Raw genomic sequence first — 25,390 nt, 5'->3', positions numbered from 1 at the left:
GAGTCATGAGAAGATCTGGAGGTTGAACACTGCATACAGAACAGTGGCTAACACAACTCCTGGGATGGAATGACATTCCCCACAGATTGGAGAGGAGGCCAGCGTGGCTGGAGGTCAGCAAGTAAGGGAAGGGAATAGGAGAGGAGGTCAGCGATGGGGGAGAGAGCCAGATCATGACAGCCTTATAGGCCACAAAAAAAATGTTTGGATTTTATCCTATGTACAATAAAGAGCAACTGTGGAGTTTTAAGCAAGCTCTTTTTTATTTTTTTAAGATTTTATTTATTTGACAGAGCAAAAGAGCACAAGCAGGGGGAGCAGCAGAGGGAGAGGGAGAAGCAGACTCCCTGCTGAGCAGGGAGCCCAACGAGGGACTTGATCCCATGACCCGAGCTGAAGGCAGACGCATAACCATCTGAGGCACCCAGGCGCCCCTAAGCAAGCTCTTGACATGATTTCATTTGTATTTGTAATGGTTACTCTGGCTGCTACAGAAGATTGGATTGAGGCAGGCAAAAGTAGAAACAGGAAGATCGACTTTCAGAACATAAAATCCCCAGCAAGAGAGTGTAACAAGACTTAACAAGAACACAAATGAGCTATTTTTCCTTCTTGTACAGCACTGTGTAATTTTATGTCTTTTTATTACATAATAGGATTTTCCCCTGATAATCTCCTTTCCAATCTTCAGGTGATAGTACACTTTCTTTCAAAGTTTTCTTTCTTTACTTTTTAAGGGTAATGTACAGAGGCACAGTTAAGGAAAGGCACCCTCAGTGATTTTGGACTGTGCCTCAGAACAGACAAGATCTCGGGGAGCCTGGGTGGCTCAGTCGTTAAGCGTCTGCCTTCGGCTCAGGTCATGATCCCAGGGTCCTGGGATCGAGCCCCGCGTCGGGCTCCCTGCTCCGCGGGAAGCCTGCTTCTCCCTCTCCCATTCCCCCTGCTTGTGTTCCCTCGCTCTCTGTGTCTCTCTCTGTCAAATAAATAAATATAATCTTAAAAAAAAAAAAAAAGAATAGACAAGATCTCAAAGCCAATGATCTTCAAATCAACTGATTCATAAACATCTCCCTTTCTCCCCATTGATCAACCCCTGCTTTGGTAGGCGCACAAGCCCTATTTAAAATGGATGACCAAGAGTAAAACCCAGAAAAAAATAATTGCCACATGGAAATGCGGGCGCCAGTGTAGCCAGATTTTCAATTTTTCAGAGAATGCCAGAAATCCAGGTTTGTATCTGAAATCTTTCTATTTTTAAAGATTGACCAATAATTGAAATACTTGTTAAGATACTAGGCAGGCCAACGACTGCAGTTCAATGGAATGGATCCAGTCCAGAGTGTCCGCCTACGACCTCTGAAAATAATCCCTTATGGCCCTTCTTACTTAAACATTCTAGGGCTTAGATCATTTAGAGCTGATGTCTGCCTGCTCTTAAAATATACCATCCTTCATACTTGTGAGTTGTTTTATGTTCCCTACACGGTAAAAATTCATCTACTTTGCCAGGGTTTGGAGGTAGGGGTAGGGATCGACTACAAAGGAGCAACACAAGGCCAAGTTTGGAAGTTGAGAGAACTGTTCTATATCTTAACTGTGGTAATTATGTGACGATAGGCATTTGTGAAAACTCACTGAATTGTACAACAAAATGAATACATTTTGCTGTATAAATTATACCTCACTAAATAATTCAATAATTAACCATAATACTGTTCTAAAGAGAAAACAAGGTCTGCTTCATGATGAATACAAAGGTTCAAGCTGGAACAAAATTTAGTGGTTTGGTTTACAACAAAGTAGCTTGATGCAAGATTGAGGCTAGTAGGAAATGTGTATCTTGGAAATATTTTAGCACTTCAAGACAACCAACCATTTTCATTAACAGAATAAGGAAAATAAACTATTAGTGCTCAGAAGAATAGAAATACTGCATTAGAGTTCAGTAGTGCTTACTGTGTTCACAAAGCACTTTCAGTACATCTTTTCATGTATTCCTCACTATAAACCGCTAAACATGCAGATTAGAGAATTATTGGATGAGGAGGTTCAGTACTTTGTCCAAAGTTGCAAAACTAATAAATAATTCTGCAGGACATCATACACTTCTCTCAGAAAGGTTATCAAGCATTCTAGATGCTGCACTTCATATGAGCTATTCATTATATAGAACTTTCTTTGACTAGAACGATCGGTTTGCAGGTCTATGGGTCATTCAAAGGAAAGAACATGCCTTCCTTATTTTCATTTTCAGCATGCAGCATAATGGTTGCTAATAAATCTTTGTGGAACACCATCAACAACTCCATGCCAGGAAATTATTTTTCAGAAGTGAGTTTTTATTGTTGGTTGATACAACTAAGTTGATAGCAAGAGAGTAAGGATGCACTTAGGATATGGGAGCTTAGCCCTGGATGCAGTTCTGCCTGAAGGAATGGGAATACTCTGGGATCGTATGACATTTCAGGGTTACTCTAATCCCTCAGATTTCATAAGTATTTAGAGAAAGGGCAGAAAGATACAGGGGAAGAAAACTAAAATTAGGAATTTATAAGCAACCAAAATCTGTAACAAAGAGACTGCCACACATTGGTGGTTTTCATGTCCACAAATCACTTAGCTTTATTAAAAATTCCTTAGTAAGACTTAATTATTTCATCCTGTCAAATGAAACTATTTGTCAAGGTTGAGAAACAACCAAATTATTTAGCTTCCCTCTCCCTTTGAACAGCCTGGAATCAACATCAGTCAAACTACTCACATGGTTTAATTCCCCAGAGATTTTTCTTTCCCCTATTTTCTTACCTCGTAGTCATGTCCAACTATTGTTTTTCTCATTCAGTAAAAGCGTCTCTGACTAGATGAACAATGTAGAGTGCAAAGGAAAGGTCGAGGTCCTTCCCTTGGTCTTCAAATTATGAAAGCAGCACTGGGAACGTTTATGAATGTTATACATTAATCCACTGAAATGGTCATTTAGTTTCTTTTACAAACACAGGATTTCATCACATCTAATAATAAAGCAACAAGCCATGTTCTGTATATTATAAACCATCCACTTGTAATTCTGTAGTGAAATGCTTCTATATGAATTCTCTGTGATGAGGTAAGCCGGTATGGCAGTAAGTGGGTTTTTTTTTCGAAGCTCGGCACATACCTACACGGATCTATTTACATTGGGCTAATCATGTCGAAATAACATCTATTTAAGGGCAAAGTCAGAGTTTCTTCTATAAACCTCTATAGATAGATAAATAATCTAGGGGGCTTTTTACTGTTATAAAATTAAGACTGCCTTTTGGTGCCTGCTAAAGTTTTTGGACATACTATCCATCTAATGGGCAAAATGTAATCCTAAATTGCTGATTAAAGACTCTGCCTGGAAACATACTGTCAAATGGAGAGAGAGAAATTAGACTTGACAACAGTAATGCCTACTTTCCTAAATGAAAGCCCAGTTCAAGTTTCTACTCATCCATTTTTCAAAACTTAAAACAAGGCATTTTCCAACCACCCATAGATGAGATGCCAAATTTGCATTTCAGTTGAACTTGATGAAGTCAGTAGACTTTCAGCATCAGGCTTGCTCAGAGCTCTTATGAGAAGATGTTTGCCCAATCTAAAAAAAATAACAATTTTACAACATCAGGGCCTAGCCGTACCGCACCCACACCACACTGTTGGAAAGCCTTACGATCCAGTAGCTCTCTGAATGTCCCACCACCAGATTCACGGAGAGAGGTTTCCAAGTTAGTAACTGGATGGAGGGCAATGCATGAAAAGTTGAGAAGTAGGGTCAGCAAAAGGAATTTCTTCATCTTGGCAAATCCAAACCAATACCAAAAATAAATAAAGACATAAAATAAGATCATCCTCCTTTTCTGTTTGTTTGTTTGCCTTGCCTTTAATTGTAAGTTTCTACTTTTTGGCAAAAATAAAATTAGGAAAATGTTGTCTTGGGCTCCTCTTAGCTGGCTCAGTTGGTAGAGCATTCACACAACTGTTGATCATGCAACTCTTGATCTTGGGGTAGTGAGTTCGAGCCCCACGTTCGGTGTGGAGCTTACTTAAAATAAAAATTTATTAAAAAAAAAAAAAAAAAGGAAAATCTTGCCTCCTGCTCAGTGATAAAAACAACACTAAATTCCTAAGTGCACGTTTAGGTTCAGGACAGGCTTTTGTGTCATTCAACTTATGTCAGAATTCCAGCTCTGTCAACTGCTAGCCCTGTCATGTTGGTCCACCTACTCAAGCCCTTTAAAATTAAATTTAGTGGGTTGCCTGGGTGGCTCAGTCAGTAAAGTGTCTGCCTTAGGCTCAGGTCATGATCTCAGGGTCCTGGGATCGAATCCTGCAGTGGAGGTGGGGGCTCCCTGCTCAGTGGGGAGCCTGCTTCTCCCTCTCCCTCTGCTTCTCCCCCCTGCTCCTGCTGTCAAATAAATAAAATCTTTAAAAATAAATAACATTAAATTCAGTGATATTAAAAAGAGTGAGTTAAATTTGAGAAGATAATATACATAAGAAGGTTAGCATTGTGTCCCAGTTTACAGTGGATCCTCCTTATAAAAGGGAGCTGGTGTAATGTGAAAGATCCTATCCCTAAGGTACCTATGGAGAAGGTGTGGGGAGGACGTACAGTGCATAAAAGAAGGGGAGGGGAAGATATGCTCGGAGTAACAGGTGCAGCAAAAGCAAAGATTGGTTCATTGTCCTCCTCTAATCTTACTTAAAATGTTAATCTTCCCAGAAGGAAGCCATGGGTATAATTACCTTGATTAAAATAAAGCTAATACAAAGTGTTTCCTTGCTGTTTGATAATAGGAAGTGTGACTTACAAAATGTAAACCTTCTGGAATGCTACATCTCTATAGTTGTTGTTCTTCAGATAAATCTCCTTGGGAAAATATACACTTGGCTCAATAGTGCACAAAATAGTTCTATTTTAAAACTGCCTTCAGGGATATTTTATAAGGAAAAAAATAACACACACACACACACACACATGCATGCTATGTTTGTGTGTAACCACAGGCAAAAAAGAATATAGTCCCCTGGGTTGCTGTGGATGGATGATCGGAGACAAGGAGTGGATATGAATCATGAAGGGTTATGAAGAATATGTAACATTGATGTTAGAAAATTATCTCAAGAAAAAGAATAGATACTACTCAAGTAAAGGGGTCAAATTCTCTTCCAAAAACTAATGAAAACCCCCCATTTGCTTCATTCCAGCATTTGAGCAGAATTATATTCATGCCTTGCTTGTCAGACATATCTACCTGTTTTATTAAGGGCAATGCAGGACATCTGCTTGCCCCCTCCCCTTTACTAATCTCATCTTAGATATATTTTTATTATGATAAAATAGCACTCATGTCAAAAGGCCTAAGTATCATAGTAATAAATATATAATAAATACTTATATCTACAGTGAACCTTGACATATATAAGATATCATCGCATGATTTATGTAGGTTTTTAAAAAAAGTGTTGGCTAGTATCCAGTCAAAGGAATGCATAAGATATTTATCACAGAGCATATTACAAAGGGAGAAAGAAAGAAAGAAAGAAAGAAAGAAAGAAAGAAAGAAAGAAAGAAAGAAAGAAAGAAAGAAAAGAAAGAAAAGAAAGAAAAAGAGAAAGAGAGAAAGAGCAGGAAGGAGGGAGGGAAGGAGGGAGGAAGAAAGGAAGATATAAAAAGGACAAGATAACCCAGAGAGGTAACTAAACAAGTCTCAAGTCTTAACTTCCTCAAAGAAAACAATTTCCTTCCTCATGTTCCCTATCCTAGTACTTAATACATTATGTTGTATTACTGTTTACTGAATATTTCACTCCCCTGCTCCCCACACTGTAAGCTCCATGAGGACACTGAATGTTATTTTCTTAGTGCCTAAGATAGCGTCTGCACAAAGCAAGAATTCAATGAGTTGCTAAATGGATAAATGCATAATAAATAAGTATTTCATTCAAATAAGTACTGAAGAAGTTTCTTAAAATTTCTGCTCATGTGGATTTGATAGAATGAATACGAAAAACATAGGTACTAGAAAAATTCTAGTTAAAATAGAAATTATTTAGTGTGCATCAATGCTATTCTATTAATACTATAACAAATAATTTAAAGAATAATGTTGTCATTGGGTAGTGGGCAGAGGTCCATGTGAAATTATCTCACAACAAGAATGTATGAAGACACTCAGGAAAATTTCTGTAATATCATTCAGATAGTGATACAACTAGAGATTTGCCCTTCTATTAACTATGCAGTGCTTGGAATACTCCTTCAAAAATCATAAAAATGGTCGAGAAACTGCCATGTGTTTTGCTTTCATTAATCATAGTCTTATTTTACCAGAAAATCTGTTGCAATATTTAAACTTAAAATGAGCCCAGAAGAAAATTCCCAATACCCTCTTACTTTTTCATTTGCCATTTTGTATTTATGGGGAAAATTCTACTTTAGAAACCATTTCATCTTCCAATAAAAAAAAAAAAAAAAAAAGGATAACCAGGAAAAGCAACAGTCTTCTTTTGATGCTAGTATAAATAAACTCTTGGGTTTTTTTGAAAAGGCTCACAAGTCATCACTGCAAGAATGTACCATACGTTAGCAACAGAAATTGTTTAATGCATTTCTGAATATTTTAAATGTCTCAAAAAAGCAAAAGAACAAATAATGCAAGCCATGACTTTCTTATGGCTAAACTTCTCAAAATACTTTCAGTGAAAATCGAATATTCAAACTAATGGAGCAGAGAGACAAATCATTCTAACGGGTTTTCCACTCACCTTTCTAGCTTGCCCCACTGTGTAGATATAACAATACAAATACTATGTAAACCCATTCCAGGGATATTTCTGCGAAGCTATTAAGGACTTACAACCTAACTGTATGAGACAAAATAACTCTTATGACACACAAATTTCCCATGTAAATGTCATTAAAGTAATAAGCAATGGGTAGGTAAATTATTTAGTATGGTAAATAATATTTATATTGTAGAGTTACAATAAGCAGGAATGACTGCTTTCATAAATGCATTCAAATAATAGCAAGATATGAGAAAGTTTTCAAAATTTAGTTAAGTCAATTCTTGTATAAACTCTGCTCTGAAAAGTACAGCTTTGCTTTTAATTCTTGTAAGGATTATTAGCAATTCAATCAAATCATTAAAAATTTCATAGCAGGAAGGACAACCATATTTCATAGGATGTAGGTTTAGGGATAAATCTACTTGTTTTTTCCTTCATTGTCACTGCATTTTTTGCTTCTCTAAATCTTAAAAAAGAACCATAAAAAAAGCTGAGGGAGCAAAATGAAAGGACATTTTCAAATATGTTATCTGTATACCTGTGTCTCTATGTGAGCATATATTTCCTGCTATAATAACTCGCTCAAGAGCAGGGACCATGTTTTTATGATACCAGCTATTTGGCTCTAGTTTGAAATGATTCGATAGAGATTCATCCGTTATACCAAGAAAAAAATGACATAAATGAAAGTTTCTGCGGTTATTTCTCATTAATGGATATTCAAAATGGTTACAGTGTACATAAATAGATGATTATACAGAAACTCATTGGTTTCTGGCATCTAAGTTATGGCCCTCACATAACGTGAAACAAATGTTTTCATCACCTCATGGGGAAGGGTGAGCAGTAGCAATTCATTTCTTGACGGTTCTATTGTGAATACTTCAGAATAGGACAGAGATTCAATATTTTCTTTAGTAGATTCTTCTCTGTTCCTTTAGACAATTGAGGGCAGGTGAAATATTTTCAAAATCTGGAGAATACCCAATGTGCATGTACCATTGGATCAAACATATGGAATACATACTTGGAGAAAAGCCAACTGGAGACCTGCTTGAGTAATCTAAACACCCAAGCTGAGAGGGGCTAATATATAAAGATCAGCTTTGTACTTTGAAGTTTTCTGGACTTCATTTTGCCTAATTGAGACAAGATTTAATAATCAAACCACTGTACAAACATGTACCTGAAAGTATACGTTTGTTTCTAATTTTGGGAAGAATTCTTAACAGATTCCAAGGAATCAGCTCCACATGGGAGAAGGTCTCTGATGAGATTTGCTTTTCTCACTGCTCAATGCAAATGCCTGCTTTTCATCTTGGTTTCTTCCATGTGACTGAGGTTAGCATCCGCCTGTCAAAATCTCAAGTGTGATACTAAAATATAAAGATTCTGTTATTAGTATACCACTGAGTCTGAAACACTGGCATCTCTAGGTCATAAAAAAATGTATTCCAAAATATTCTTAGAAGTATTCATAGGAATCTGATGAACTTAATTCCAGATCAAAATATTATGAGGCAACGGGGTATGCGGGTGGCTCAGTCAGTTCAGCATCTGACTCTTGATTTCAGCACAGGTCATGATCTCAGGGTCGTGAGATCGAGCCCTGGATGGGGCTCTGCACTGGGTGTGGAGCCTACTTAAGATTCTCTCTCTCCCTCTCCCTCTGCCCTTTCCCCACTCATGCTCCCTTGCTCTCTCTCTCTCTTAAAAAAACAAACAAAAAAACCAAACCAAACCAAACCAAAACATTATGAGGCAAAAAGTAGGATTTCCCATCTTTCTTCCTTCATAAATTTTTCGCATTAGTCACTGGACAATTTTTCAAGAATATGTAGTAGTTTTAAGTAGTGCTGAGAGACCACAAAACAAACAAACTGAACTCTACCATAATATAGTAAACATATGCAGGGCCACATTCAGGTCAACGAGTACCAGGCCACTCCACAAGAAGAAAGTGGGTCTCCTCCAGTGAGACTGCTTTGATACAGAATAATTTGATAAATTTAGGGAAATGCTGTAGCAATACCAGCTCAATCTGATGATATATAAAGAGCATGCAGCATCGTGGACTACAGTGTGCAGTATAGTGAGAGATGGAAGGAAAGGCAGTGGCCACAGCCTTCCATCCCCAGCGCCCACTTCCCCATCCCTCCCCCACCCCCACATCATCTTTGCAGGCAGCAAAGGGCTGGGCTGGAAGGATTTCTGTTCAGTAGTATGGTCTTCAGCCCGTGCTCCCTTCCTAGCTCTGCCCTGTGAAGGTGGGGGCCGAAGAGAAGAGAAAAACTTTGCCCTGCCCTCAAGAAAGTGAGTACACAACGAAGAACCCCCTTTCTCTTATTGCTATTAGAAAGACGATTAGACCTTTGCCCATGAGGGGTTGCTTTGTTTCTATCATTATACAATAAAGCTTTTCAATAGTAAGCCAATTTTTAGCTACCTATCAGTAAACAGAATGTCATTTCTTAATAATCATACCTCTATAAGATACTTGTAGGTGATACAGTAACAAAGGAGAGTGGACAGAATTATGCTCTTCAGGATGATAACACTTCCAGGAATGAGAAGACTGCTTTATAAACCTACCACAGAGGAGTGTAATGTCAAAACTTCGCAGACCAGCTTTGCTTATGAATTCATTGAAAATGTTTTACCGGCCTGGCCTGCCTGATATTGTTATATTGTAATCACTGTTTCTTTGTGGTTGCCTCAGCAGGAGAACGCCTAAGGATGTGGTGTGATACAGACATCAGCTTTCCGTTTTGGCCACAATAAGGCTGCCAGAAAATTACCACACATTTCTGAGAAATTGCTTCAAACACAGCTCAGAATAAAGTGGGGCATGCTAAAAAATAAACAGAACATGGATACATAAAAGTTGCTGAGAAATAGTTTGTGGGCTCACCTTGTCATATCTGCCTGCACCTGTGCGAAAAACTTTTTGAGTGGTCGATCCACCACATTCAACTCTGCCTCAAGCCTTTTCTACGAAACCAAAAAATGGGGCTCTGCATACATGTGCCCGTATGGGCTTCTGAATTCAAATAGGTCCGCAATCATAAAAGACCTTACTAATATCTAACCTCAATGTCGCTAAAAACATCCTGTGAATGTAATGATGGTGAAAATACTGATTTTGTGAGGCTGTCCCCGAGGGCTAGGATGGCAATCTCCTTTTGATGGTGATGCAGAGATACCAACATATTCCTCTTGTGTGCCCGGATCAGAGAAGAGAACCCCAATTTCCCCACTGGTGGTTGTGACATCCTGACTTTTGACTCAGGGGCTTACTTTGTTCATGTGGATCTGCTGCTGGTATTGCTTCTGCTTCTCCAAGAATTGCTGGTGTTGCTGCTGAATGACCAGCTGAGCCAACGTGCTCTGAGGCAGAGGTGCAGACTGGGTTCGATTCAGGGGTCTGTGCCGGGGTAATTTGTGGGTACCTCTAATGCCAGGTGAAATTCTCTCCTTTGCTGCCAACGGAGACTGAGGATGTAAGGGAACTCCACCTGAAAAAAAAAAAAAAAAAATATATATATATATGTACACACATATGCACAATTTTGCTTAAGAAAAAGAAAAAAAAACCCCACAGAAAATAGATACAGTAGATAAATTTGATGAAGACTAGCGATTCGACTGGGCAAACATCAGAAGAAGGCTAGGTTGTACAGGATGCAGGCAGAAGTGCCAGAACATGAGACAGGTATGCATCTGACCAGTGACTCACCAGTAGTTCACCTCCGTATGTATGAAGACTAAATAAGGTGTGGTGTTTCCCCCACCATGTGTCCAGAGGAATAAATAAGAAGAGTAGCCTTTCCCACAATACCAAGTGTCAGGGAGACCCTTGTGTGACACTGTCAATCACAATCTGTGGGGGTCTTGAGCTAAAAAGACCTTACTTTGGAACACGGATAAAGTCCTAAAATGATCTGCGAAGGGCGCCATTATTATTTACCAGCCACAAGAAGCTTCTGCTGTCGCATTTGTTCTTTCAATAATAGATGCTGCAGGAGCGCCTGGTGGCTGCTGTTGGGCTTTCCCTCTAAAGCCACATGGGGATGGCTTGAAGATGCTGGGATGCTGCCCGTGTACTGCCCAGGCAGAGGGACGCCTTGTCGGAGCGTCTGGGTCTCACACTTCTGTTTTTCTTTGAGTGAATTCGAAGCCTGTGTCAAGAAATAATAAAGATGGTAATCCTCTTTCATCCATTAGGTCTGTACACCATTAGCGGAGTTTCTTATTCCGTAATTCTCCCTTCCTCCACCCAAAAGAAAACCCATCTGACTGATGGCTGAGTAGGGAAAATGTACAAAGGCATGTCTTTTTTTTTTTCTCCTAGTTTTATTTTTTTAAATTGAAGTGTAGTTGACATACAATATTACACGCATTTCAGGTGTACAACATAGTGATTCAACATCCGTATACACTAGACGCGCTCACCGTGATGAGTGCGGTCACCATCTGTCGCCAGATGAACTGATTACAATCCTACTGACCACATTCCCCTATGCTGTAGTTTTCATCCCTGTGACTTATTTATTTTACAAGTGGAAGTTTGTACCTCTTAATCGCCTTCACCTCTTTGGCCCAACAGTGTGTCTTTTTAAACTAACCGTATTAACAGACGAGAAATAAAAACAGGGCTGAAGCACTGGAGACAAGTTAGTATTGAGTACCACTGTACTGAACATAAGGATTTTTTTCACATTGAAAATAAAGCTAATTTCAGGCTTAATAACTGGGAAGTTTATTTAAAAAATATTTTAGTATACTGTTTAAGTAAAAAGGTATACTGGAAATGTAAAATCGATTCAAATTGCTAAACTAATGACTCTGTCATAGCAGTGATGAAGCTGGAGATAAAACGGTCTTGAATTTTGGAGTTTCAAGCAGAAGGAGCAATTCCTCTAATGTCCTCTAATAAGCTCACAGAGCTGTAGGGTTCCAATATTTAATTCTTAAAATAAAATTCTTCAGCCAACTCAATGAAAGGTTGTATAAAACATGCAGGACTTTGATTTAAACATGTATTTTGTATTAATTCATAACAGATCCCCAAATCTCTAAATATTGAAAATGACACTTCAGATACTTTTGTTTAATAAAATAAACAAGTGAAATTAGATCAAATAAAAATGCTATTAAGAACTTGAAATGTATGATAACACAGTAATAAGGTAATAATAATTATATCATCAATAGTAATAATGAATTATCCTATTCAAAGAATTTAATGAATGGAGGTCATTTTGGTATCACAAAAGCAGAAGTCTAATACCTCAAAATTATGTGGCATGTTTCTTTTCAAAACTCATGTTTCATCTTTCAAAATTGCTGTGCACCAGGGAAGCAAAGCAATTTTCAGTGATGGAGAAATTGAAGGACAAAGAGGTAAATGGTTTGTCTTAGTCACATGGCAAGTCAACGCAATGTTTAATCTAGAAGTGAGATTCCTTCTCCTGGCCTCTTTTCCTTAAAATTTCCCACTATTCAGTGGGGAAATGGAATATTAGAGATCCCTTTGCCAAAGCAATGCTAAGCTTGAAAAATTAATTGTGATGGCCTCATCCACACCAAAATGGAAGCAAAGAAAAATGAAACTTCAATCCAAACCACATTGGTTTATTCATCCAACGGTACCAAATTGTATTACCATTGAAACATTAAATGGTCTGGCGTTAGTACTTGGTCCTTTGGGAAAAAATTCTCTCTGACCACATTAAAAGTGGTGTATGTTTGTGTTAGCTGGTAGGAATGACTTAGAACATGCAAAAAAGAGTGGAAATAAAATGCCTACACATGTGTCATAAGAAGCTTTTGTGTTACTATTTGCTTATCATCATCAGAATAGGAAACAGAGGAACAGAAGAAAAATAATTTTTAATAAGTGGAGATGTGAAAATATCATCCATGAATATTTATGTTCAGTTTCATCCCTAATTCCTTTTTTTTTCTTTTCACTAGAACCAACAGTTTATAAATGCTTCATGTGGAATTTCAAGGGGGTAAATGAAATCAGTATTTTTAAGCCTTTCTTCTTCAATTCCAGATACAAAACAACATCCAAATTCTTCTTTTTCCTCACTGGTATAAGATTACTGTATCATGTAAGATAACATTCCACTCTATAAAAAATACCAAATATAACCAGACAGCTCTTAGATTGATTGTATAATATGGATTGAACCCAATTACAAAATCTACCATTTAATAATGTCAGTATAGGTATGCTCGTGCATAAATTAGCCCACCATACACAGGGCTTAAATTCTGAAAATCAATGAGGCACAAAATGGTCAACTCTTTAAAAATTTTCTGGTGTGGGCATATTGTAAAAGATGTGAATTTGACAAGCTGGACTCCATGGAAGATGTCCTGCTAAAGTTTGACAAAACAGGTGCCAAGGGTTGAAATAAATTTCTCTTTAAACCCAATGTATCACATGACCTCTGCATAAGTACAACTTAATTTACTCACAGTTCCCAGATGAATTTTTCCAGGTAAAGCTTACAAATCTTTTACAATGACTAAAATTTATATTATTTTGGGGAATATGTATAAAATAACTATTGCTATCTTCTGCTAGTAGGACAATTACCTCCCAGAGATCCTATTTCAGATGTCAGGACTTTTAAAGTAATTGATTCACTCTGAACCTCCGGGGAAGAATTTAATATTGCTCTTAGAGAGGTTTTCCAGATATGTATTCCTTAGTACCACAGAGTCAGTAACTTAAATTCCGAAAATAAAGTCATTCACAAAATAAATTCTATAAACATATGCTGCTGTGCTTTGGAAGCTTTGCCTCTCAACACTGGCCTGGGTTGAGTCCTAAGACTGCTACCTAATGGTTCTGTGATCTTGGGCTTTTAAATATCCCAAGTCTCAGCTGCTTCTTCGGTAAAAATGTGGCCTGTACTCTCTGTTTCGTGGGACGGCTGTGTGGAGCTACTAAAATAATATATCTGGAGAGTGCTTTCTTTTTTAAAAGCTTTAAAACATCATATAAATGTTAGTTATTATTTTTATATAAATTATATACTGTGAACCAGTATAATTCTTTAATTTGAAATCAAACTGAACGTCTCTGCAAAACTCAGAGTGAAGTGAGTGAATTTTAGGAGAAGCAAACTACCAAGTTTCCCTGAAGTCTAAATATATAAGAAATGAAAGAGAGACCCCCCCCAAAAATATCACTAGGCTGCTGTGTAATGACTTACGTTGAGCTGCGTGGGCACCGCCGGAAGCCCCAAGGTAATGTTGGGCAAAGAGGGAGAGGTATAAAGACTGAGCAGGTTCATGGAATCTTCATGAATTAGAATGCGTTGCTGGGACACCATTTGCTATTAAAAAAAAAAAAATGAAAAAGTCCCAAAACATTATTATGTCATAAAATTTACTGTAAAATGTTCACATTTCAGAAAATAATTTTATATTATCATAATTAGTCAAAATAGTCAAGTATTTTAACTATTTATTTTATAATTTCTGTATCCAAAAGTTGTATGTGAAAATTACATTAAAATTTTGTTCATTAGACATAATCACAGAATCTGAGGAAAGGGCTTCTATGTTCAGCTTGCAAAATTCTTTTAAAAAATTCTACCTTTATCGACCATAATCCATGTGTGTGTCATCAGTTGGTAAAGTACAATGATTAAAGTGACTAATTCTTAAGGTTATATTTTTGTATTGCTGAGTGATGAATATGTATGTAATACCACTATAATCATTATCTTTATATGGATTAAACATCATTTTACTGATGGGAAAACTCACACAAGAAAATCTTAGATTAGATATCACCATATAGGTGATTAACAGTATTTTTTTAATATAAAATATATGAATAGACAACTCTGTGTGGTGCATGTTTAGATCATTCATATTCAGAAGCTAAGCTAAATGCTAAAATGTTACGAGTTCCCTGTGCCACAATAGGGCCTCATTTATCCTGAAAATACCTTGAATGTTTCGGCATCACAGTCATTTTTACAACAAATACCTTTTCTTAATCCAATACTAAGAGTCATGTTTTCCCACATGTGGCCTAATATGGTTGCTTGAATTACATTTTCTGTTTAACTCTTGCTTCCCTCCCAGAACTCTTATACAATAAGAGTTACAAAGGTCTTATTAGACTAAGGAACTCTGGCCTGATATGGTCCCCAAGGGAACAACATCCCTGAAAAAGAATACTCCATGTAACAGTATGACACAGTGACTGCTTTCTTCCCAAACAAAAAGCATATGGGACTCCAATAATAGACCACCTCCAAGAGGGATATTGCACACACGGGTTTTGACTAAAGTAAATATAATAACTTGTCAAGCATGTTTGGGGGAGCTGTAGATTTTCCCCTGGACAAACCTGGGATATCAATTAACTGGGGAAAATATCATGTGCTAATACAATGCAACCTCAGAATGTCACTGAAGAGTGATGCGCCACCAAAACACAGGATGTTATTCCAAAACATCACCTCAATCATACGTTTGTTTGGAGATGAGTCATAGCCTTAACATAATAAGAGCAGAAGGTTAAATGGAGATTTTTTTCTCATTGCAACTTGGAATTCCAAGCTAAGTCAGATTTTGTTTTTTCTCAAAAGAAGTCAGGTATTTGTGCATGAAAACCAAGAGGCATATTGAAACCTTTAGCATTATGTTGACTTTAGATGCAACCCTTTACAAAATTAAGGTTGTCTAAAATGCCATAGCATGAAGATAGCTGGAGAAGATTTTAGCATTACAATGAGATTGCATGACTTTAGGAGCTCTGAGTAGCAGTTGCCTATTTGCTCTAATTAAAAAGGCAAGCTTTTATTTTGCTTACACTCATATGCTTTTAACATTAATTTCTCATTTGGAATATATGCCTGAACAAAAAGAATGTTTGAAGAAGTAAAAAATATTTTAACTAGCTTATTAGTAGCAACTAGTAATTTACAGTAAAATGGTATTTCATTCACTTATCTGTTTTCATAGAAGAGAAATACACATGGGAAAATAAGCACTTCAAGTCATGTATAATATTCATTCCAGGTTGTATCTGCTCATCACAGCACTGAGACTGGACATGCACTGTGGGAATGGCACCAAAGACACCCCACAGGCCTCACGAAAGAGGTCATCTTTGTTTCCCAGAATGAACTTCTGCGGTATCTTCCCACCGCATCCCAGGAAGCAAACCTACACTAAAGTAAGAAAAATATTTCTTCTTGGATGTATTACAGCAGCAGCAGACGAGCTGCTCACGTGGGCTTTGACTAAAGTGAAGACATTTGGGAATATTCTTACTATGGGATTAAAACCCTGAAGTTTCCTATCAAAACTGAGAGGCTCCACTTGTCTGACAGGGTACTGATTGGCAGCCCCTACTATGTGCCAAGCCCTCTGCCAGGGACTTTTTGGACATTAACCTATTCTTCATAGGCACTCTGTCACTATCATTATGCTTCAGTTATGAAGACACTGAGTGATCTCCTCAGTTCTGGTTCCCACTGGGATCAGCAATATAACTTTTATTTTTTTTTTATTTTTTTTTAAAAAGATTTTATTTATTATTTGAGAGAGAGAATGAGAGAGAGAGAGAGCACACAAGAGGGGGGATCAGGAGAGGGAGAAGCAGACTCTCCGCTGAGCAGGGAGCCCGATGTGGGCCTCGATCCCGGGACTCCAGGATCATGACCTGAGCTGAAGGCAGTCGCTTAACCAACTGAGCCATCCAGGTGCCCCAGCAATATAACTTTTAAACTGACCCAGGCCGTAAGATTTGTGGTCAGGTACCGCTGTAGAAGCTACACACCCCACTCTGTCGCCATTACTCAAGGATACGGGGACCATAAGAAAAGTATGGATGCGGGGGAAGCTTTAGAGAAGAAGAGGAAGCAAAATCAGGTCCTGAGGCTAACGGAAAAGAATAAATGTGTGCAACTGGGAACCAGCTGACCTGGTCACGGGAAGAACGTGAAAGCGCTGGTGACTTTACAGACATGAGGGTCTTCAAGTCACGGAGACAGATCCTGAGGAAACAAGGGAAGTCCTGAGTCCCCCAGGTTCACTCGGTACACAGCTGGTTCTTCCCACAGAGACTAACTGGTATAGTATCGTATCACAGAACTGCAGGGACGTGGACATTATTTAGTTCATTTCCTTCAATTACGGATAAGGTAACAGGCCCAGCATTTCCAGAGGATGACAAGAATCACAAATGACTTCACAGACCGGAAAAAATGTTTTCCTCAAATTATCTTCTTTATATACAACTTTCCTCAATACGGCTTTTTGGTCAGCACAGTCTATCAGTCCCAGGTTAGTGTTTTCTTAGCAAGAACCTGGAGCTGTATTCTATCTACACTGCTAAAAGACAGCGGACACACTTGAAAGCCAGCCCAACGGGGTGAGGTACCAATTCACTGAGAAAATGGAGGATCCTGACCAGCATTCTTACAAGGCTGGAAGGTTACCCCACCTTAGCATTGTGGTGCTTATATGTGATATATAGTGTAATTATTTTATTGTCCTGAGATCACAAGCATTTTCGGGCAAAGCCAGGATTCTTTTCAGGGAGCAATTTTGAAACTGATCCGGCCCTTAAATCAAAGCTGTGCTAAAATGCCAATGTTTTACATCTTAGAACATGGAAAGGATGGTTTTAATCTAAAAATTTTTCAGAACCAGAAACTATTGCTATAGGTAGATAAAATGGAAATATTAAAGGCATAAATGACTATCTCTTAACATTCAGGAAACAATAAATAACAACTCAGTTGAATTAGCAGTGTGGCACTGGATGGTAGATGTACAAAGATGTCCTACATGACCAAGTTCATGTGCTACTTACGTGCACAGAAAAGTAGAAAACAAACTCTAATGACCTGTGATAATGGCTATAATTAGAATAGGGTTCAATCACTTCAATGGCACAGAGCAGGGTGTCCATTTTATACCAGGCTTTGATAGGTAACTAGCATTTCACCAGAAGGAGCATAATGTGAAGAAGAGGGATATGATGGAGTCAGGTGTTGGGTCAGGGGAGGCCTACTCACATCTTAATGATGACCTTCAAAATGTTTTCTTACCATCAGAGCAACTGGAAGCCTATTTTATGGGTAATATTTGAAATTCAGATGAATAAAATATGCTGAAAAATTATATGTCTCTCAATAGAGCTATTAATTTTGCCATTGAAATCAAGAAGCTATTCATTTCTTTTTTTTTTTTTAAGATTTTCTTTATTTATTTGACAAAGAGATAGAGCCAGAGAATACAAGCAGGAGGAACGGCAGAGGGAGAAGGAGAAGCAGGCTCCCCGCCGAGCAGGGAGCCTGATATGGGTCCGATCCCAGGTCCCTGGGATCATGACCTGAGCTGAAGGCAGACGCTTAACCGACTGAGCCACCCAGGCGCCCCAAAGCTATTCATTTCAATGAAAAGACTCAATTTCTTACAAAAAGAACACTGGCAAAAATTAGAAAAATACAAAATCACTTCAAATGTCATAGGGATTTAGAAAGGTAAAAACCATCACATATTGCTGGTGGGACTGCAGACTGGTATAGCAATTCTGGTGAATAATTCAGGACAATAAAATAATTACACTATATATCACGACCACGAAATTCTTCTGCTGGGAATTATATCCTCAAGAAATTCTCTCCTTGGGCTCCTGGGTGGCTCAGTTGGTTAAGCGACTGCCTTCGGCTCAGGTCATGATCCTGGAGTCCTGGGATCGAGTCTCGCATTGGGCTCCCTGCTCAGCAGGGAGTCTGCTTCTCCCTCTGACCCTCCCCCCTCTCATGCTCTATCTCATTCTCTCTCTCAAGTAAATAAATAAAATCTTTAAAAAAAAAAAAAAAGAAAGAAATTCTCTCCTTAAGCTCTCATTCATCATCATTTAGGATGATGTCCATGAGTATACACTGAAGCAGTTTTTGGTGGAGGGTGAGAACTGGAGGCCACTGGGGCATCCAACTGGAGAATGGGTAGGTAAAATGGAGCACTGCCCACCATGGACTGTTACGGTGATTAAAAGCAAACTATTAGGTATCTGCATCCATAATGACATGACTAGATCTAAAAACATATGCTTAGTGATAAAAATAAGAAATGGAATGAGATTGATAACACCATGCCATTTATACCCACTAAAATTCTTGGACACAAAGCAGAAAATGCATATGATATAAGAGCTCATGCAAACAAAAATACAGGAGATAATGACTGCCTATGGGGGCAAGGAGAATGAAAGCGGGGATAGGAGATACAGAGGAAGGAAGGAAGGAAAGTAGCAAGGGAGAGAGGGAAGCGGGGAGGGAAGGGAAGGGAATACTTTTCTCACTCTTAAGACAAAGAAGTCAACGGATGACCTTTGACAGAACACTAGTTATGTAAATAATCACCTACTTTTTAAGACGCTCATAGAAAAAGTGGATATAGAATTCTAAATTTACTACATGTTCAAAATTACCTACAATATGCATGAGCATCAGAAAAAGAGTATAAGTATCTACAGAGTTTTGGTGAGGAGCAGTGGGGACTGGTGAAAGGAAGTGTGGTCTCAGTGCCCTGCACTTGAACTCTACCACTCACTGGCTTATGACTGGGCAGCTGTCCACCTTCCCTGGACATCGGCTCCTTCGGCCTGAGACAGAAGCACCTCTGTCTAGCATGATCAGGTAATGTGTGTATTAGAATGGTGTTCAGGAAGACATGCTTGTAAACCCCTATCTGCTGTAGCTTTAAAGGGTCCCAGATCCCCAAATTAGACTATCTAAAAAAAAAAAAAAAAAAAAACAGAGAGAGAGAGCCACATTAAAAATGAAAAAAACAAAAACAAAAAACCAACAACAACAAAGAATTCCAAACCAAAAAAATCTCTTAATCATTTAATACTTTTTTATGGTTTTCACCATAATTTTTAAAATAGTATTTATGGGCGCCTGGGTGGCTCAGTTGGTTAAGCGACTGCCTTCGGCTCAGGTCATGATCCTGGAGTCCCGGGATCGAGTCCCCATCGGGCTCCCTGCTTGGCGGGGAGTCTGCTTCTGCCTCTTACCCTCCCCCCTCTCATGTGCTCTCTCTCATTCTCTCTCTCTCAAATAAATAAATAAAATCTTTAAAAAAAAATAAAAATAAATAAAAACTAAAATAGTATTTATTTTCTCTCGCCCTTTCAGACAGCTGATAGAAAATGAACATCTCCACGTGATGAAGAAATTTTTTAGAAACTTACATCTCTAAGTTTTTATTTTTGCTGGACATCCAAGAATGTATTACTGTGAAATGATCTGGAGACAAGAAATTATCATTTGACAGGGCTTCCTTTGCATTTTAAAAGGCACTGCTGAAGGTTTCACTAAAGGTCTTGCTCTACAATATTGACTCATGTTATTCCTCCTAAATGATTCTTCTGTCATAGCAACCTCTTCTCCCCAAAGATGGGGGGAAAGCATCTCATTTTCTGCCATCTAAAACCCTAGCTCTACACCCACTCAGAAGGGAGCATAACATTTACAGCAAATGTCACAACAACCATTATGAAACAATAGGCAGATGAGTCATGTGAGATTGGGGCAAAACAAGTGACATTTCAGATGATTTTAGAGCACTTAGCCTTTTATTAGAATCCTTTTTAAAAAATCGTTTGTATCTGCTGGAAAAAAAATGATTTAAAAAATAGCCTAGCGGAGCCAGCCACTAATGTTCAAATAGAAACAAACCAGCTGCTTGGCTACAGTTGGCATAGCTATCAAATAAATCTACGGAATCTAAAATAATGGTGTTGATATTCATGGAAACATCTGAACCCACAGGCCCGCAGTATTAACAATAAAGTAACTAGATAGGTAAAGACATTTCTGACTGGAGTGGAAATAGAAACTCCTGAGGTTTCAGCTCCCCAACCAAGTTTACAAATGAGGAAAACAAGTAGCTCCAACAATCCGAGTTCAGGACTGAGCATATGTAAGAAATAGAAGAAATGGAACAGAAGTGGTCTGAGCAGATGGAGACTCACTCTCGCATGTGATTTGCTGGCTCGAAGACAAACATGCTAATGAGTTTTCCCTACTAGGAGTCAGTATTGATAACAGCAACAAAAAACGAACTCCTTTCACACTTCACACTTCACCACCCGCCTTCCCAGCACTGATTCCTCACAACACCACTGTTGGAGGAGGCATGACCACCTTCCACTAGATAAGGAATCTGAGGTCAGGGACAAGTTTAGCGACTTAACCAACGATGACAAGGTAGTTGGTTTTGGAGCTGGGTTCCTGCGGAGCCTTGCAAATGGAAGACCCATACGTCTGAATTCGCTGTGCTGTTTCCTTCTCCGGACTTAGGAGTAAATTCTCCTACTTCTGTCTTAACCTCCAGCTAGATTATGTAAGACACGTGAATTACAAGCTAAAAATCTTCTTTTTGCCTATGCCTCAACATCAGCCTGAAATACAGCCTCACTTTCCTCTTCCCTAAGCAGTAAAAGGGAGTAGAATCCCATTCATTTACATGGGCTCTGCAAGAACTGGGTGACATGCTTTTCTACTTAGGGTCACAGAATAAAGAGTTCATACAAATGTACACTGTTAAACTATTTAAAAATGAAAATTCGCCTCTGCTGTTTAACCAAAGATGGTAGAATAAGCCTATTTTGTAAATGGTGAAGTGTGCAGCTAGCTTGGCTTTTGAAAGTATAGTTGAGGATGTATATTTTTCACGCCTTAAAACTATTTCTGTTGATATGAAATTATACACTATTGTTAATCTTGAAAGATGTCTGTAAAAATCATACTAAATCCGAAATGACTGCTAATCAAGAACTGGCTGAAAATATTTCTTTTCCTCTTTTTCTGGTTTAGGTGCAAGCATTTTGTGTTACAAGAGCGAGGATATTAATTTGTTGAGAGTTTCCGTCTGAATTCTGCTGTCTCTTTAGCTCTCCAGTAAGAATTACGTTACAGACCTCTGTAAATGCAATGCAGCAGAAAACCACATGTTAGCCATCAGGGCTGAATTTTTTGTTTTGGGCCATGGAGAGGCTACCCATCAGTGCATAGAGGTCTGCCCACCTGGCCTTTTGGATCATAGTTCAGGCACACAATTAATTCATTATGAAGTAAGTCACTGCTTGCTTTTGAACTAGTCTTTCCAGCTTTGGAGGTGAATGTCCTGTCATTGACCTGAAGAAATACCTCGACTCTTTCAAACTCCATTAAATCACATTTCCTTCTGTTTTTTTGTTTTTTTTTTTCCTTCTTGCTGGTGGGGGTGGAAGGAAAGGTTTGTAGTAACAGAATGTTCAGTAAGTAGATGAAAAGGCAGGGCATTCTAAACAGATATTTGTGACAGTGAAGGTTTTAGGAGTAAAAAGTAGATTGAAACAACATTAAAAAATTCCTTTAATTTTCATTCTCCAATGTATTTTGAAATTTAAAGATAAGGTCTCATAATCTGGGAGATTCAATATAACAGGTCATAAAAAGTTTGAAGTAAAGAGAAAAATCTCACTTTTTTCCATTTATTTCTAATCTCACAAATATATATTTCTTGATTGTTCTTCTATGTTGTACTAAGTACTGTATACATAGATATGTATTTATAATGAAAGAATATATGTATCCTCCTCTTTAGTAACAAACCATGTCTCTCCCCACCCTCCCCACCTTGCTCCCTCCAGGGAGGTAACCATCATGCTAAATCTTGTGTTCATCACACCCTTAATCTTTGTAAAATATACTTTTCCTACCTATGCTTTCCTGATCAAGATACCGTACTGCTGTTTCTGAACCTAATAAAATATTATTATATACTATAAGTGGTCTTTTGCACCTTTTAGCACTAACAATGCATTTCTAAGAATCATACATACTGTTGAATGTAGTTTACTGTGTCATTTCTTTTTCCAAGGGCACAAAATTCATCCAGAGCTGATTTAGAATGCAGACCCTTTACTTTAGTGTTTCTGCTATTACTGAAGAATCATTCTTCAAACTGAGAGGCAATGGAAATCTAAAGTTTTTAAAACCATCTCTGACCAATTGTTCTTTTTCTGGAAACTGATTAAAGGGTCACAGAAAACTGACTAATACTGACATATAATTGCACTAACAGAAATAAAGTATCTATAACCAACGATCTGAAAATACCACTTACATTTCTGATCACAAATATATGTGAAGAACTTATCCTATCTGGCATCATGTTTTAGAAGGGATGATAAAGAAGGGAAGAGGGACAGCAGGACTGTGAAAAATAAGAAATAGATGAAGGACCTGGAGATAATGTTGAGGCCTGAATTGTTATTCTTCAAATAGCTGAAAGCTGATCATAAGCAAGAGAATGTCTATCTCCTCTACCCATTTTCCTTGGAAAATTGAAGGAAATTTTTGAAATCTAGAATGCTTGTGTATTCTTCTAGAGAGGATTTATATTTGCTTTTCCAGACAGCGAGGGGCCCTAACAAATCTGGGGCACTTTAAACCAAAATGACAGTTTGAAATTATGGAAATTTGGGCTACAACTCCATGCAAGGACTAGCTAGCTTCTGGTTAAAACTTCTCAGGGGAAATCCTGTCCCCGCTCTGGTCTGCATCCGGACTTCTGGGGGTAAAGGTGAGGGACTCACCAACATAGTGTAGACATGAGCTTTTGAAATTCCAGCTTAATTTCATGTTAGATTATCCTCCTTGGTCAGTACTGAGCTTCGCCTTCTATCTCGAGTGTTGTGAGGCCCTGAAAACCAAAACTCAAAACTGAAGTACACAGGGGTGCCTGAGTGGCTCAGTCCGGTAAGCATCTGCCTTTGGCTCAGGTCATGATCTCAGGGTCCTGGGATCAAGCCCCGCGTCGGGCTCCCTGCTCAGCGGGGAGCCTAGCCTGCTTCTCCCTCTCCCTCTACCGCTCCCCCCGTCTTTGTCTCTCTCTTTCTCTGTCAACTAAATAAATAAAATCTTTAAAAAAAACCCAAAACACAAAAAAAAACAAAAAACTGAAGTACACAAATGTCCTCAGAGCAAAAGTGACTCCACTGTTTTAAGTTCTTTACTTACCAGAAATAACCTCTGGTTTTCTGCCTTCAGTTATATTTTGGCCTGGTAATTTTACAATTTAGAAATAATTTATTATAAGTGTGTGTGTGGAATTATAGAGACACAGATATTAGCATTATGTACAGAAGACATTTCTGTCAAGCTAACTCTCTAAAATCAACTGAGCTGTCTCAGGAAACAGCAAAGGGAGCGCCCTATAAGTAGAAGTGTTGTAGCGAAAGTTTGATAACTACACATCAGGAAAGCTATATAGGTGATCCAAGAAGCAGAGATTTGATCAGTCTCTTTCAACCCTAAGTTACCACAACTGTATCAAATACAAGGGAAGAAGCATGTTACAGTTATATATGAGAAGTTATCGTACCAGCTTTCCCTGCATAGAGCAATTCGTAGTAAGGAGGAATTACAATGACAGAAAAGAAAAATCAAGAGTTTCAACTGATTGTGTCTTCAAAACAGCGGATTCCCTGAGAATGGCTACTTACAAACGGTTGCCTTTGCTTAGCCTAATACCAAAACTACATACAAAAATTCTTGTTGACTCACAAATTTATTTTCCTCTATTCTTGTATCATTGGTTTCAATAAATTAGGTGTTGAAAAACAAATGTTCTTAGGGTTGACTACATACAATCAGATCAATTTCCTTTAATTATTTCATTTTTCAGAAACACAGTTCGTGCCTTATTCATCTTTACATTCCCATTGCTAGGCAAAATGACTGGCACTTAGTAGGTCCTCAGCAAATGTTTGCTCAGTGGAGCCCTACGTTCCTCAGCTATAATACTTCAATTATTTTTTCATTACTCTCCAGGGCAAACGGATAAAACCTACTTTGCTAGGCTGTTCTTCGAGAGGTTTGCACAAAGTTGTTTTTACTTATGTATGGGTCTACTCCCATCAGAATAACCAAGAACCAAACACAACACTGCCAAGCTGTACAACAGCTGGGCAGCATACCTTCAGTATCACTAAGAATGGTTTTTTTCGAGGGTTACATTTCATTATTTCCGAACCATAACTGTCAACCAAACTGGGTAAATAACATCACGTCTAATCCAATTCCAAACACGATAAGCTTATAAGAAAAATAACTAAGAACCAGCGGCTTTACACTTCAGAAATATCACTTTGTTTTACAGGGCTAATCAAGGATCTAATTTTTAAAAGGACCAAAACAGTAAGAGTCTTACCTCAGCATGAGGAGTAGGGGGCAAAACTGAGGTGTCATTTTCAGTAACGTTTCCAGTTGGCCCATTGTTTGGTGAGCTGGGGCCAGACCCTGGGGAGCTGCTACTGACCGAGGATTCTGGAAGACATTGTGAAGCACAAGCAGATTCATGACAACCATACAAGGATGAGCTTCAGTGATACTGTAAGTAACATACAGCACCGAACACTGTTTTCCCCCCCTCCCCACAGGAACAACGAGCCCCATTTCAGTCCACAAAAAGGACTGTGAAAAATTGTGAAGCACTTCTGAATTCTCCTACCACTTTTCTCCCT

General features: G+C 38.3%; 1 protein-coding gene across 17 annotated transcripts in view; it reads right to left on the bottom strand.

Annotated features, from left to right (window-relative positions):
* The window catches only part of HDAC9 (histone deacetylase 9), an 899,218-nt gene that overhangs the window by 350,754 nt on the left and 523,074 nt on the right, over positions 1-25,390 (bottom strand). For all 17 annotated transcript variants that reach the window (XM_035020706.1, XM_035020691.1, XM_035020700.1 and 14 more), the window contains 4 exons: positions 25,078-25,193; positions 14,052-14,174; positions 10,787-10,997; positions 10,117-10,334 (listed from right to left, as the gene is read on the bottom strand). In XM_035020706.1, coding sequence (XP_034876597.1) covers positions 10,117-10,334; positions 10,787-10,997; positions 14,052-14,174; positions 25,078-25,193 — 668 coding nt within the window. The remainder of the gene's footprint in view (positions 1-10,116; positions 10,335-10,786; positions 10,998-14,051; positions 14,175-25,077; positions 25,194-25,390) is intronic.

The sequence above is a fragment of the Mirounga leonina genome, unplaced genomic scaffold (genome assembly GCF_011800145.1).
Source record: "Mirounga leonina isolate KUSES-001 unplaced genomic scaffold, KU_Mleo_1.0 Mir_174, whole genome shotgun sequence".
NCBI classification, from domain to species: Eukaryota; Metazoa; Chordata; class Mammalia; order Carnivora; family Phocidae; genus Mirounga; species Mirounga leonina.
The sequence above is the reverse complement of the archived record's forward strand: the minus strand, read 5'-3'. Positions and strand labels throughout refer to the sequence as shown.